The 15,668-nt window shown below is 40.6% G+C and overlaps 1 protein-coding gene across 3 annotated transcripts in view; it reads right to left on the reverse strand.

Moving 5' to 3' along the window:
• Window positions 1–4,064: 4,064 nt before the first annotated feature.
• The window catches only part of GDNF (glial cell derived neurotrophic factor), a 36,377-nt gene continuing 24,773 nt past the window's right edge, over window positions 4,065–15,668 (reverse strand). Inside the window, exons 2-3 of one of the 3 annotated variants that reach the window (XM_034440763.3) lie at window positions 14,033–14,230; window positions 4,065–6,761 (exon numbers count right to left, since the gene is read on the reverse strand). In XM_034440763.3, the coding sequence (XP_034296654.1) occupies window positions 6,280–6,761; window positions 14,033–14,204 (654 nt within the window). In that variant the 5' untranslated portion in view covers window positions 14,205–14,230 and the 3' untranslated portion in view covers window positions 4,065–6,279. Of the gene's footprint in view, window positions 6,762–6,843; window positions 6,902–14,032; window positions 14,377–15,668 lie in introns of those variants that run through there. The other 2 variants (XM_034440762.3, XM_034440765.3) reach the window with 2 other exon arrangements.

Consider the following 15,668-nt stretch of genomic DNA (forward strand, 5'->3'; position numbering starts at 1 on the left):
CAACAGGATAAAAAGTGGCTTCAAGAGAAGCATTAGGCAGGCACGTAAGATGTAATCCACAGAAAGGTCAACATCCCTAAGACAAAATCAAAATATTTTGCTGGAAGCTTTAGAAACCTTTTCCCAAATGAATGGAACACATTCTTGATGACAGCGATATACTGAACTGTTGGCTTAAATCCCACTCAGTTCCCATTCTTGCAATAGATATTTCTCAGATGCAAAGGCCGCATGAATGACGTTGATGCACAGCACAGCAAAATTACTTAGCGACATTTCCAAAAACAAAGTGCTTGGAATTATTTTTAAAATAATTCTCATATACCCACTCCAATGAAATTACTTGAGGTCAAATCTATTTCATTTCAGTGGAATACTAATGTGATGTTCCATTGATTTCAGAAATCTTATTTTCAATGTTCATAAGAATAGAGTTATAGCCTGGGATATGATATACAGTTTGTTCTCTGGATTACGGTCGCTTATGTTTATTGGAGACCAACTGTATAAAAAAATAAGAGAGTCAGAAAGAAATAGAAATTGCACTTAAAATATTTGGATGAAAATTATAGTGGTCCTATGTCTGTAAGACATTAGCAATGGTAGCAGAATCAGACATGAAAAAAAGTAGCGTTTGCAGGTTTAGTCAAAGTTTCAATAGCATCCATGACCATGTAATCAAAGCTCCACCTGTATTTTTATGTGCACATATGACACGCATAAAAATAAAAAACAGGTGGGACTTGGAACCCACTATTGTGGCTGCCACAATTGAGGACATCTCTTGAAGCAAATGAACAGGGACATCAATTCTCCTGCACTTGCTTTCTGGTGTGAAAAAAATAAGTCTACATTTTCATAAAACTTTGATTATGGATTAATTGGTGTTGAGTGCGCTTTTATTTTTTTCATTATTATATAATCCACATGTGCTCTGTAGTTTTTGGCAGAATGAGATAACATGGCTTTCTTTTCTCTTTGATCTTTATCTTATCAAATGCTGAGGGTTTTTTTTCAAATTCCACATTAATTATTTTCTATGCCTCATGGTGTTGCAAATCCAATAAATATTCTACCTGCTACATCAAAGAAGTAGTTATTGAATTTCTACCAGAGAGTTAAAAGACACTGACCCTCCTTTTTCTTGGAAGAAACCTCTGGACACTGCAGGACTGGAGGAATTTCTCTTTTGAGTTGTCTCCACATAGCAGATTTAACTTAAGAGGGAAATTGTGGAATTCTATTTTATAGTTCCTAGCTATCTCACCTTGGTAAACTGTATATGTTGAAACACGGGTCTTCCTTGCATCCATAGTTCAATTCAGAGGTGTTATTCAGCAGGTTCTGACCAGTTCTGGAGAACCGGTAGCGGAAATTTTGAGTAGTTTGGAGAACCGGAAAATACCACCTCTGACTGGCCCCGCCCCCATCTATTCTCTGCCTCCCGAGTCCCAGCTGATTGGATGGGAAATGGGGATTTTGCAGTAACCTTCCCCTGGAGTGGGAAGGGAATGGAGATTTTACAGTATCCTTCCCCTGCCACGCCCACCAGGCCACGCCTAGCAAGCCACACCAACAGAACCGGTAGTAAAATTTTTTGAAACCCACCACTGGTTCAATTGTATGAAGGTGAGATTAGCAGATGGCACAAGTAGGAAATGGTGAGCATAAAGTTATGTGTCTCAAGAAGCCACAAGTAATCATCCTATGGAGATAATATATTACATGAAAAAATAAAGGTGTGGCAGGCAGGAAGAATGGAAAGCTTAATTCAAGAATATATTAAGATTCATGAAAAGTTCCTATATCTCAGTATGTCTCTGGAGATTCTCAGTCATCCAGGTCATGGTTGTCCCAAAGGTGCTTTTTCAAAGGGCATCTGGACTTTGTTTTTCCTTGAAGATGTTTCGCTTCTCATCCAAGAAGCTTCTTCAGTTCTTAGATATTGCACTTCAGAACTGAAGAAGCTTCTTGGATGAAAAGCGAAACGTCTTCAAGGAAAAACAAAGTCCAGTTGCCCTTTGAAAAAGCACCTTTGGGACGATCATATCTCAGTAGTAATATGGTAGGCAACAGCAGCAGAAATAGCAAACCAGCTTCAAACGTGTAAAGTCTTCATTTTTGTTTCCTGGGACCTCTGCTTTAAGAACATTAGATAAGAAGCCTGGGAGATAAAACTGTTTTTTTAGCTATTGTCACTCAGAATCAAAAGACAGGACAAAATGATCTAGCTTATTATGAACTCTTGTCATATGATAATAAGTCTTCTAACATTTTCACAATTTAATTCCCCCCCCCATGCTTCCGTTTAAAAACAAGGACAGCTCGTTTAGAAACGTCGATTAAACTCCTAGGTGTATTTAAACAACGTTTTAGCAGCTTAAGACCAATACTAGGAACTAATATCTGCCAAAGACTACAGAAATACTGTTATAACTACTTTTTCATCATGGGTGAAATGTTCAGATAGTACGAATATCTTTCCAGGTGTAGGATGCTCTTGATCAATGCTATGCAAGGACGTCAAAATGCATCTTAGGAGAAGGGTTTGCTAGAAGCATCCCAAAGAAACATTATGTTCCATCTGAAGTAGAAACAATATAGAAAATTAAGAGCCGCCAAATTGGGCCCTATCAAATATTGTTCACTTCACTGAGACAGCGATAAACAAATGCTTACCTTTGTTGTCTAAGTGGCCAGTGACTAAGCCTTTGCTGCAATGGGTTTGCCTCACCTCTAAGTCCCTTTCAAACAGATACTTTTATAGTTGTTATTTTAGGGGTTATGTCAAACAATAAAAGCTTGGGCACCCAACAATTTGTATGCGGATTTCCCTTGAAATGCACTTCAGATAATTTAAAAAGACCATCGTATTAAAAATGTATGCATGCATTAAGACATTCATCTACTGCTGTGCTTCCCAACCTTAGCAACTTTAAGAAAGGTGGACTTCAATTCCCAGAATTCCCCAGCCAGCATGGCTGGTTGAGGAATTCTGGGAGTTGAAGTCCACTTTTCTTAAAGTTGCCAAGGTTGGGAAACTCTGATCTACTGCATGCAACAGTTTGCATCAGTTGACTCAGTGGCTTCTTATGGGAGATAATGGTCTTCAAAATGAATATAGCTCAGTTGTTTGAAAGTCATTACCCAGTTATTATTTGAAATAGCTCATCTTTGGTGGCCTCCAATCACTTCCCTACGCTGAATGAGGCCAAGGAAGGGACATCTCAAAATTAAACCCATTAATGTCTGACAGGATATTCAGCTATTAGAATATTCTTGATATTTTCTGGTCTTTATGATACTTTGCCTCTCCCCCACATCAAAGGTAACAAAGTATGACATCTCATGTGACTTCAACCCTTCCCAACAGCATTGTCAGAAGTTAGGGAATCTTCAAAGTTTCAACTAGTTAAAGAAGATCAATGATAAAACATATTGCATTGAGTATGATGAAGTACTATCCAACTGGGCTTCCATGATTTTTGTTCAAATGGTAAAGTAAGTGATTTTTTAAAAACAACAACAACAACAGTTTGCATTCCCGATATTAATTCTTAATACTTTTTTTTTAAAAAAAGAAAATCTATATACCTTGATCCCAGCATCACTATCCCATTGTAACTTTGGCACCTCTTTAGAAGAAAGAAGCTTTAATAAATAATGAAACTGAAACTCGTGTCTGAACCGTAATAAATAATAATAATAATAACTTAAAATCTCAATAAATATTTTCTCTAGATTTGACTTTAAACAGGATGCATTGCATCAAGTAGTCTTCCTCTTCACTCACGATGACCGCAAATAAAAATGTAGTTCATTAAGTAAGTGACCTTAGTCCTTCTTTAAACCAATAAAAAAGATCCACATTTTTAAAAATGGCATTTTGCTAGACAGGTGATTAAAAACACAGCCTGCTACCGTGTTTTCCCGAAAATAAGACCCTGTCTTATATTTTTTTGACCCCTGAAATAAGTGCTTGGCCTTATTGCCATGCGCCCAAAAGCCCAATTGGGCTTATTATCAGGGGATGTCTTATTTTGGGGAAAACAGGGTATGTTGGGAAACAGAAAGGGTAACATCTCTCTCTGTCTAACATTAATCTCCTTTTTCGGTTACATTCTAAATTAATTAGCTTTTAGAAATCCTCCATCCTTTTTCATAATCATTTGCTTAGAATTTAGCAATAGAATTAAAAGTTGAGCTTGACTTCTTTCCCATACAGGTACTCCTTGACTTACGTCCACCATTGAGAACAACTGAAGTTCTGTTGCTAAGCAAGATGATTGTTAAGGGAGCCCCACTCGATTTTACAACCTTTTCTGTCACGGTTGTTAAGCAAATTACTCCAGTTATTAAGTGAATCACACGATTAAGTGAATTCGGCTTCACCCATCAACTTTGCTTGTTGGAAACCAGCTGGGAAGGTGATCACAGATGGTGGGCTCAGAATGCTGCAACAGTTGTAAAAACAGTACATGCCAGTTGCCAAGCATGATCATGGGGATACTGCAATGGTTATAAGTGTGAGGACCATTTGTAAATTCCCCTTTTCAGGGCCAATAACTTCAAATGGTTGGCACACGAATGATTGTTAATTGAGGACTACCTGTATATAAAAAATATGGAATTGCTTTCGATTTACAGCTAGTCCTCGAATTAAGACCACAACGGAGCCCAAAATTGATGTTGCTAAGGGAAACATTTGTTAAGAGAGTTTGCCCCATTTTTATGACTTTTCTTGCCACAGTTGTTAAATGAATCATTGCAGTTGCTAAATTAGTAACATGGTTGTTAAGTGAATCTGGCTTCCCCATCGACTTCGCTTGTTAGAAAGTTGGCAAAAGCTGATCCCATGGCCATGGGACACTGCAACGGTCATAAATATGAGTCAGTTATCAGGCATCTGAATTTTGATCATGTGAGCATGGGGATGCTGCAACAGTCATAAGTGTGAAAAACGGTCCTGAGTCACTTTTTTCAGTGCCGTTGTAACTTTGAATGGTCACTAAATGAACTGTTGTAAGTCAAGGACTACCTGTATATGTAACTGGAGGACTCTGTTGTGAACATCCTTTCTGACCGATTGGTATGGGTAGAATAATTCTGCATTATTCATAAGGCACAGGAAATGAAGCTTGTTAATGTCTTTACATCACAAAACAGAGGGATGTTGTGATGTACAATTTAGCTAAGTGGTCTGTAAATCAAGGGCAGAATTTCAAGTTTAGATTTCTGTGAAGGATTTCTAAAAGAGATTATTAGCAATGGAAGACAAAGGTCTACAATTGCTGGGTTTTCCATAAACAAGTATCAAAAAAGTGCTGAGTGAATTGTTGGGAACTGTCAGTTCTCAAGCTGGACAAATTTAGCCAGCAATTTGTATGAACCGAGAGTTCTGTTAGGATAATTTCCTCCTTTCATCAAGTGTGTTTTATCCATTATAACATTTCTATATATTCCACTCTTGCATCTCAAATATCCCGATAAATTCTTCAGGATTGCTCACACAGTAGCCTTCCTCAACCTGGGATCTTAGTTTTCAGAATGCTTCAGCCAGTATGGCCATTATGAAGAGTTCTGGAAACCCAGTCCATATTAACTGGAGGATGCAAGGCTAGGGAAGGTTTGGATCAGGGGTGGTCTACGAGGGATGAGGTCAAGAAGACCAAAATCATGGATATGGCTGGATAACCAAAGCATCCTTCCTTTTTAACATGCAATGGCACATTTAAAAAGGGTTGGAATTCCAGTCATCTGATCATGGTGGCCATTTTGACATTGTTGATTCTGCCCCTTCCCCCCAGAAGCCCCTGCAGCTGATCATAAAACACATTCTTCTCAATATGAAAGACAGATTATGCCTCCAGATTGGGATGAAGGCCTGCGATTATTAGTTTAACTTCCATTTGGAGGGGGAGAAAACAAAGAAGGGAGCTTGTGTTGATAAGCACCTGTTCGGCCAAGTTTTGCCAATGGTGGATCACCTCAAAACCAATGGTGTAAAGTACTTCCCATTCATCCTGGATCTGAGCCCCTGAGCACTGATGTCTATTTGCCTTCCTGTAGAAACCAAAAGCTCCATCATGTTGTCGCTTCACCAATTATCCTGTGCTGGATTTCCATCAACCAGGCTCCCACAGCTGTTCTTCTCCTGTATGCTTGGTCCTCTTCCTTCATTTGAAGCCAACTGTTTCTTTCCTCAGGAGCCTTGGTCCCCTTCTTCGCCCATTTTAGCAGGAATGCAATATCATAGCCGTGTCCAAACCCAAAAGGACATCAAACGCACCCACATTTTTTAGCGGAATGTTTCCTCAGTATGTGATAAGTTGATAGGTCATCGTCCAAAAACGAAAGGTCATCATCATAAGCAATGGGTCTGCAACAAGGCTGTGGCCTGATTTTGTCACTGACCAACTTTTTATTTTGGGTTAAATTGTTTAAAATTTGGTCATACAGGGTTACAGCAGTCTCGCACGAACCACTACAATAACGGAAAATCAATTCTTCTTTGGTAGTGTATCCCAAACCCAAGTCAGTCACATTTAAGTGAATCTCACTTAAGACACAATCCCGAGATTTGAGCCTTTGAGCTCTCCGTCCTTTCTTGTTGGAATTATTGTTCCTTCCTGCATTTTGCCGGTTCCTTTCCCGTTTGGAGAAACGGGGTTTATCTGGTGACCTCTTCAGTCTTTTTAAAGTGGTTTGAATAAAATCCATCACATCCTCAAGTTGGCTGGGATAATCCACAGGCATATTAGCTGTTGGGAAAAAGGAGAAAAACAATTTGTCAAATGATTGCGTACCCATCTTATTTCACATGGAGAAAATGATCTTACTTACTGAAATTTCAAGCAGGCACATGGTTAAATCTGGGAGTGACAACTGCATACGTTAAAGGCTGCAAAATTCAATTTTTAAAACTTCATTTATTACTGGATTTATTACTGGATCCAACTCAAGAATGAGACGGCGTGATATACACTAACAAAACACAAGCCATAAACCAAACAAGAACCATAGTGTTAAAACAGATATTGTACAATACATAAATATGACATACAGAATATAAATTGATGACCAATACCATAATATAAACAACCAAAAGAAAACTGTTGGACCCAAATTATCCCATGATCATGACAGTTTAACAAAATGTATGTTCTAGAGGTGTAATTTCAAAATTCACAAGGATTAATACATTTTTATCAAGACTACAACATCCATTGCTGCCTTCTTCTTTTAGGTGCAGATGTTGTATAAGGTGATTGTGAAGATTCCAACATTACTTTTGATGTTGAAAGAGGTCCATAAGACAGGCTAACCTATTTAATACATATCCATCGGTTGACTAAGTGTTTCCATGGAAAACTAGATTAAGTGAAATATTAGACTGCGATGTATTCTCACAGCACCTAGTCACTCTTGAACAGACAGAAAACTTCCTTAACTTGATATTCCCAATGCATTGGAGTACAACTGTAATTTCTATCCAGGGGAATCACTGGGAATTATGAAAGTGGTGATCTGATACATTTGGAGGGTTCAGATTACAGAAAATTGGTCTACTTCTTGTCTATGACACTCTATAAGTTGCCTATTCATAGTTCTATTCCATTTCCACAACTGTCTCAGCATTGTTACCCACCTTTTAATGTAAAAATGGGCACGAATTACAGCTGGGGGAGGAGGACATTTTTATTTGGAGCATGGCAATGACACAGTGAACAGGATTTAAATGTTGGCCTTCAAATTTATTCAGGTTGGGTTTACACAAAAAATGCACTAAGCATTTTTCAAAATATAACCGATCACTTTTAAAGTTTGAACACAACTAGTCCAAAGAAAAATATGGGATCTGTAAAAGAGGTCTTCAGGCCACATCTAGCCCATGGTTCACAGGATTACCATAGGATTACCACTCCTGATTTACTGGAAAACATCTGCCTGGATTCAAGCCACTTTCAGTCTATCTATGTGTTAATGGATCTCCTCCTTTGAGTGACACTTGCCCTGGAGAATTGCATCATAGATATCATCCCCTCAACAAATATTCTTATCCAATCCCAGCAAAATTGGTACCATTCAAAGACTGAGTGCAATGGTTAGGAATTCTGGTAGTCGTAATCAACAATAATGAAGATAACCCTGGTATATGCAGAAAGTATGGAAGCAAGCAGACTTCAAAATAACTGAACTATTTGAAGGATGAGTAAGAAAGTTGACCTTGACAGAAATAAGCCAGATCTGTTATCAAAACAAGGAGGAGAAATGGGGAGTTTAAGTCCTAACCAAACAGAAAGTATGCAGAGGCAGGTCAGATCGGACTCCTTCCTAATTCACATGGGTATAAGAATGTAGAGGAAATACTTCACAATTAGATTTGCAAGGTTCTGTTATTATATCCCATATCAAAGTAGTTTTAGCCTGCCTGTAGAGTTGGGACGTGGTGGCTCAGTGGCTAAGATGCTGAGCTTGTCATCGAAAGGTCAGCAGTTCAGCGGTTCAAATCCTTAGTGCCGCGTAATGGGGTGAGCTCCCCTTACTTGTCCCAGCTTCTGCCAACCTAGCAGTTCGAAAGCATGTAAAAAATGCAAGTAGAAAAATAGGGACCACCTTTGGTGGGAAGGTAACAGCGTTCCGTGCGCCTTTGGCATTTAGTCATGCTGGCCACATGACCATGGAGATGTCTTCGGACAGCGCTGGCTCTTCGGCTTTGAAACGGGAATGAGCACCGCCCCCTAGAGTCGGGAACGACTAGCACATATGTGCGAGGGGCAACCTTTACCTTTACTAGAGTTGATTTCCTGGTTTGGCCTACATAGTAGGCCTGTATAAAACCTAAGATAACCCAAATATTCCAGCCTGCTTTGCAGATATGGCAGTGACTGAGAAGGAATCTGAACTGACAAGTTAGAACCAGAAGATTGTAGAATTGGAAGGGACTACAAGGCTCATCTAGTCAAACCCCTCATCTAGAGGGCCTGGTGGCTCAGCAGACTGATAGCATTGTGATTAACACCAGCTGTCTGCAATTACTGTAAGTTCGAATCTCACCAGGCTCCAGGTTGACTCAGCCTTCCATCCTTTCTAAGGTAGGTGAAATGAGGACCCAGTTTGTGGGGGCAATAAGCTGACTTTGTATAAAATATACAAAAGTATGAAGGCTATTGCTTAACGTATTGTAAGCCGCCCTGAGTCTCCGGAGAAGGGCGGAATATAAATCAAATTTAAAAAAAACAAAAAACTTCTGCAGCGTATAGGAAAACCAATTAAACATCCATGGAAGAGAAGGATCTTTCTCAGGGTCATCTGCCCAGTCCTTCCCCAGAGACCAGGGCTATCTCCTTCCCCCCTGGGCCTTACTTCTCTTTTTCCAACCAGGAAATTAAGTGTGTGGTCCACACACTTAACTTCTCTCCTCAACTTTCTTCTCCAGGCCCTCCGTTAATTTTATGCACAGACTTTTTCTCTCCTCTCTCCTCCTTCCCTCTTCTATTTTTAGTCAGACTAGTAGCATGACCCCTCAGTGGAGGTGGATAGCATCCTCCCCCCTGCCCAACTATGTAGCAGACTGGAACAATGGGACTGCTGTCTCCCAAATCTCCCCACAAAGGCCCTGGCCAGCCAGAGCAGCTCATCAGGCCTTGTGATAAGTGCAGCTTCTCTTCAAGGCCAACACTGAACTTTCTTTTCTCCTTTTACTCACTCCAATAGCTGGCTCGTCATCAGAACAGCCAACAGGCCAGGCCACTGAAAACCCATGTGCCACATTATCTCTACTTGTTGAAACTAATGAGAATTAAAAATATTTCAGTGCAATAAATACTTACTCCTAGGTGCTTATGCCTCTGAAACAAATGACGTCCACTTTTGTAATCCCACCGCATTATGCACTCAGAATTATGCAAACCAATACATGAGATGCAGATGTGTCAATTTTTACACAAGCCTGCTCAATAGTTTGTTTTTTTTTTTAATTAAGTAACAACTGAAAATTTTACACAATGGACCAAGTTCTACCTGTGCAGGGAAAGAAATATAGAAGCAGTGGTGGGATTCAGCCAGTTCGCACCACTTTGGGAGAATCGGTTGTTAACTTTCTGAGCAATTTGGCAAACTGGTTGTGGGAAGAAATCATTAGGGCAGAGAACCGGTTGTTAAATTACTTGAATCCCATCACTGGATAGAAGGCCTTATATCCTTAATTGTTCTGAAAGATCCTAGATATTTTCATTCATATGTCTCTACAATAGGAAGATTGAGAGATTCAAAAGCATAGTTTTGTGTACAGGGACAGCAGTATCATTGTGCACATAAGCAATCCATTGAAACAGCAGCTAATAGAGACAATCCCAATCCAAACCATACATATTTTGAATTGAAACCTGCCTCAAAGCTCATATAACATTAAATAATAGTTATTCCAGTTGATGAAATATTAATTGAGAGGATGGATCAAAATAGCAATACCAATAGCACTTAGACTTATATACTGCTTCACAGTGCTTTACAGTCCACTCTAAGCGGTTTACAGAGTTAGCATATTGCCCCCAACAATCTGGGTCCTCATTTTACCAACATCAGAAGGATAGAAGTCAATCTTGAGCCAGTGAGAATCAAACTGCGGCAGTGGGTAGAGTTAACCTGCAATACTGCATTCTAACCACTATGCTACCATGGCTCTGTCTCCCCTAGTCTTTGGGGAGGCTTAGTGAGAGCGGCTAGCAGTGGTGAAATCCTCCATGGTTTACCACTGGGTCGCTGCCCGCACATGCGCGGTGCACTCCAAACGCATGCTGTGTGCGCGCATGCACAGTATGTACCAAACGCATGTTGCATGCACACGCATGCACAGTGCATGCCAAACGCAAGCTTTGGGCGAAAAACGGGCGTTTAACAAGGTAAGTAGAACAGTGAGGGGGGGGGGAACAGCTGTGTCACGCTATTTAGATTATATTTAGAATATAAATTGTGCGGCACACCTGATTGAAATACTGGTTTGGACCAACCGGTAGCTTTTTTTTTTTTACTACCGGTTTGCCGAACCAATAGCTTTTATCACTACTGGTTCGCCCGAACCCATGTGAACTGGTAGGATTTCACCACTGGCTGCTAGTTACAGTATGCTGCTGTTTAGTGAGAGCGGCTAGTTATGCTGCTGTTTCATTAAGCTTGATTCTCGCTCAGTGATGTATATTGACTGAGCATACCTTACATATTTAATGTATATTGTGGAGGAAGAAAGCAACTGCAAATATAACTGGTTGTGGTTGACTAGACCAAAAAATATCAATGACTATGTTATATCACAAGTTTATTCACCTTGTAAAGCAGCATTCATGTGATAAATGATAACTTGAAGCTTCAGAAGATACTAAATTAATTTTAACTCATTCCCGAATTTAACAATAAAGAAACACCAAGATTAATCTAGATATAATTTTATACTAAAACTATTTTTGGTTATTGATAGGACTCTTTACAAATCATTATTTCCTAGCCCAGCTTTCACAACATTAGGTTGATTTATGAAGAAATTAATTATGATGTTAAACCACTTTACAAGTAATAACTAACAGCAATGATCGTAATTGACTGGACAATGACAGTTGTATTTCTGGCATTTATTGTCATACATTTTTATCTGTGACTTTTCATTACACTACCATATTTCCCAAAAGCAATTAAAGAGGGGTTCTAAAGACGAAGAAACCTGAGACCTTCTAGAAAGTCTATTTGGGTATGAATGCCTTCATCGTGCAGAAAAGAATCAACAATTGAGTCAAACAGTCAACAATTGAAGAATTATAGTAGTTAGTGTGGTAGAAGGAAGAAAGAATGACAAAAGTTTAAACATTTTGGCTAACTTGCATCATTCCTGTGGCTTCCTTCCAAAAAAAGTGAAGAGGGAAACCCAGGAAAGATTCCAGTGGAAAGACAGAGAAGGAGGAACAGACAAGGCAGAAAAGAGGAAGAATGCAGCTGTGGTTTTGCATCTGTTGGAAAGATGCTGAAGAGGCAAAAATGGCTGAGAATCCCTATGTCACCAGAAAGCAACAGTGGAAGACTACTGTATAATTTGCGACAAGCACAATAAAACCCACCCGAGGAGCCCAAGGGGTAGTTGCAACTCCTGGAGTACATCTCATTTGTGCATAAGAAGCTGCTCCTTGATCCTCTTTGTGTTACAACAGAGTGAGGCAAAGCATAACTATCTGCAATAGCGTTTCACAACCGTGGCAACTTTAAGATGCGTGGACTTCAAGTCCCAGAATTCCCTAGTTCTAGAAGTTGAAGTCCACACATTTTAAATTTGCTAAGGTTGAGAAACACTGATCTAGAAGCTTCACTAGAAAGGCATTATTCTTTCAAAGTTTTTTTGGGGGGAAAGGCAGATTGCTGCCACATAAATAATATTAAATTCTCATGCAACGTAGCACTCTAGGAAACAGAAACAAGGAAAGGTTCATTCTCATTCATTCAGCAAATGTGTTTGTGTGTGGGGGGGAGCGGGTGTGTGTGTGTGTGTGGGGGGAGCAGGTATCTTGTTCCAGTGTTGGTACATTCAACTCCCTACCATCTGTTGGAAGGATCACATGGAAGTGAGCTATGAGAAGCCATTATACCAATATTTTCTCCTTCACGTGAAGGAAGGCCTTGGAGTGACCAGAGTTCCTGAAAGCATGAAGGAATTAAACATACATCACCAACTGCATGAATGTTATAGAACAGGGGTGTCAAACTGAAGGCCTGTGGGCTGGATCCGGCCTATGGGGTGCTTAGATCCGGCCCATGGGGCCGGCCTGGAAACAGCAAAGGACCTGCCCGCGGTGCATCTACCAGCAAAAACTGCCATTTTCTCTGGCAGAGGGCTATCAAAGCAAACTAAAAACAAAACAAAAGGAGAAATGTTTCCCCTTTTGCATTTGAGCATGCAAGAAAGGACAAGAAAGGGAAAGAGGAAAGAAAGAGAAAGAAAAAGAAAAAGACGGAAAGATGGGAAGAGAGCAAGGAAAGAAAAATAAGGAAAGAGGAAGGAAGAAGAAAGGAGAATGAAGAGGAAAGGAAAAAGAAAAGGAATGAATGTATGAATGTATGAATGTATGAAGGAAGGAAGGAAGGAAGGAAGGAAGGAAGGAAGGAAGGAAGGAAGGAAGGAAGGTTATGAGAGTGAGGGAGAGTCAAGGGAAGTCCTGCATTAGCGCTTGGCCACAACAGGTGCCCCTGAAACAAGTCCTGTGTCACACCCACCATGGCCACCCCTACCCCAGCCACATCCACCATGGCCACGCCTACTCCCCAGCCCTCCAAAGTCAAACCCAACCCTGATGCAGCCCTCAATGTAATCGAGTTTGACACCCCTGGTATAGAACATGGCCTTCCCTGGATACACATTACAGCACAATCCTGTTCCCTACTCTATCCATACTTCCACATACACGTGAAGGGAAAGTGAATAGAAGCCTGCACTACGTTCAAAGACAGTGAGCAGTATATTGCCAGTGAAAATATTTCATTTCATCGTAAAAAAAACCCCAGATTAATTGAACTTTAATTTCAAGAAAATCTGATTTTCATTCCCAGGATGCAACTCAAATGCATGTGGGGAATTGGCCCAGCTGAATTTGGTAGGTCTTGAATAAATAAGACAAAAACGATACATCGTAAGGTTCTTGATCTGAAGCAAATCTCAAGGAAACAATCTCTGCAATGTAGCTTCTGTTCAACAACTTATAGAGAAGACCCAAGCTTCCTGACCAACCCAACTTGGAAAAGAGATAAAAAGAGAGAGAGAAAAATATTAATTTTCAGGAATGCCTTTAGCCTTCATTTATCTTTGGCTATGGGGCAACAATGGCAATCCCTCGACTGTTTTTTCCTTAGCCCCCATCTGCCCATCCCCATCTCTTGGAGGGCAGAGCTGACTGGATCGTCTCAAAATGACAACAACAACAAAAAAAGCCGAAGGCCAGTAAGCAGCTGTAAAAATAACAAGAAGTGGCAGCAAGAAAGTGGAATGTGTGCTTACAATCCATTTGGCCAGCGTAGGGATTCAGCAGCCTGCTGGTACTGTGGTCTTCTTCAGCTCTTCCTAGCATTGAGCGGGCCTTTTCAGGAGGTCTCTTACCAGCGGGAAGCGGAAAGGTCGAGATCGAGTTGAGTAGCACCACGCAGACAGTCATCATATCCCATAAATTCATCTTAGATTCCCTTCCAGCACAAGACCCTGGCAAATGGGAGACATACATTAGTTTTCACCTCTTCTTCCTTTGGAGCGCCATCTGTGTTCAACTCCACCTCTCTTTCCTAACCTGGCCTTGCCTATCTATTGTAAATGCAACCGTTTTCATGATCAATATAATAGCAAGCACAATGCTTGGCATTTAAGCGTTTATTAATAGTGAGTCATAACGTTTCTTGGCGTCTTTCATTCCGAGACACCAGAGCTCCCCCAAACAGCTAGAGTTCATGTATAAAATCTAGGTGAAACAATGATTTTTTTTAAAAAATCTGGAATGGGAATGAGAACTTGATAATAGAATATTGGTCAAGATTCTGGAGCTCCATTTATTGTCCCTACTTTGGATCCCCCAAATTTTCTGCAATGTTGTCATACCCATAAGCCCTATTTTATTTTATTATCATTGATATTTTTTATCTATCTGTCATCTCTCTCTCTCTCTCTCTCTCTCTCTCTCTCTCTCTCTCTCTCTCTCTCCATCCATCCCGACATCCATCCATCCCTACATCTATCCATCCAACCATCCATCCATCTATCTATCATCTATCTATTTTCATCATCATTATCTATCCATCCTCCTCCTCCTCCTCCTCCTCCTCCTCCTCCTCCTCCATCTATTCATCCATCACGCATCCCTACACAATTAATTCTTACTTAAAAATGAAAACCAAAAGAGTGAAAAGTTGAGCCCTAAAATTGTTCAGCAACCATTTCCATTTGGACAGCAGCAGGTTCCTGGTCACAATTTTGCCCAGTAAAGTGAAAAGTACTGTATATCTCTCTACCTTATAATTATGTCTAATATGTAATATCAACATCCATAAATGGAAAGCATATGTTTGTTCCTTTTTTTCTGAAGATGATCTCCTCCTAGCATCATTTAGAAATATGGGAACATTTAGCTGCACGCAACCTTATCTAGTGGATGGTTGTTCTCTGCTGTCTGTAAAAACTCACCAGAATCCATCAGTGGAAGACTCAGAGGTCCAGCAGAATGATTGTATCCAGGGTTTTCTTGAACTTGACATGGTTTCAAGATCCTGTCTAGCTTGGCATGACCCACAATCCATATTTTGGACAGTGGATCACAACTGCCTGCTACCAGAGTGCTTTGTATCCAGGGTTTCTTTCCAGCAGTTCTTTCACAGCCTAGTCCCGTAATGGCGAACCTATGGCACGCGTGCCACAGGTGGCACGTAGAGCCATATAGGGCATGTGAGCGTTGCCCTAGCTCCAGCGCACACGTACGTGCCGGCCATCTGATTTTTGGGCCTTCCAGGCCCACAGGAAGTTGGGAAACAGGCTTTTCCCGGCCTCCGGAGGGCCATCGGGGGGGTGGGGAAGGCCATTTTCGTCCTCCCCAGGCTCCTAGATAGCCTCTGGAGCCTGGGGAGGGTGAAAAATGGGCCTTCCGGTCCCACCA

The sequence above is a fragment of the Pantherophis guttatus genome, chromosome 2, assembly GCF_059756535.1.
Source record: "Pantherophis guttatus breed Tessera chromosome 2, ASM5975653v1, whole genome shotgun sequence".
In the NCBI taxonomy this organism is placed as follows: Eukaryota; Metazoa; Chordata; class Lepidosauria; order Squamata; family Colubridae; genus Pantherophis; species Pantherophis guttatus.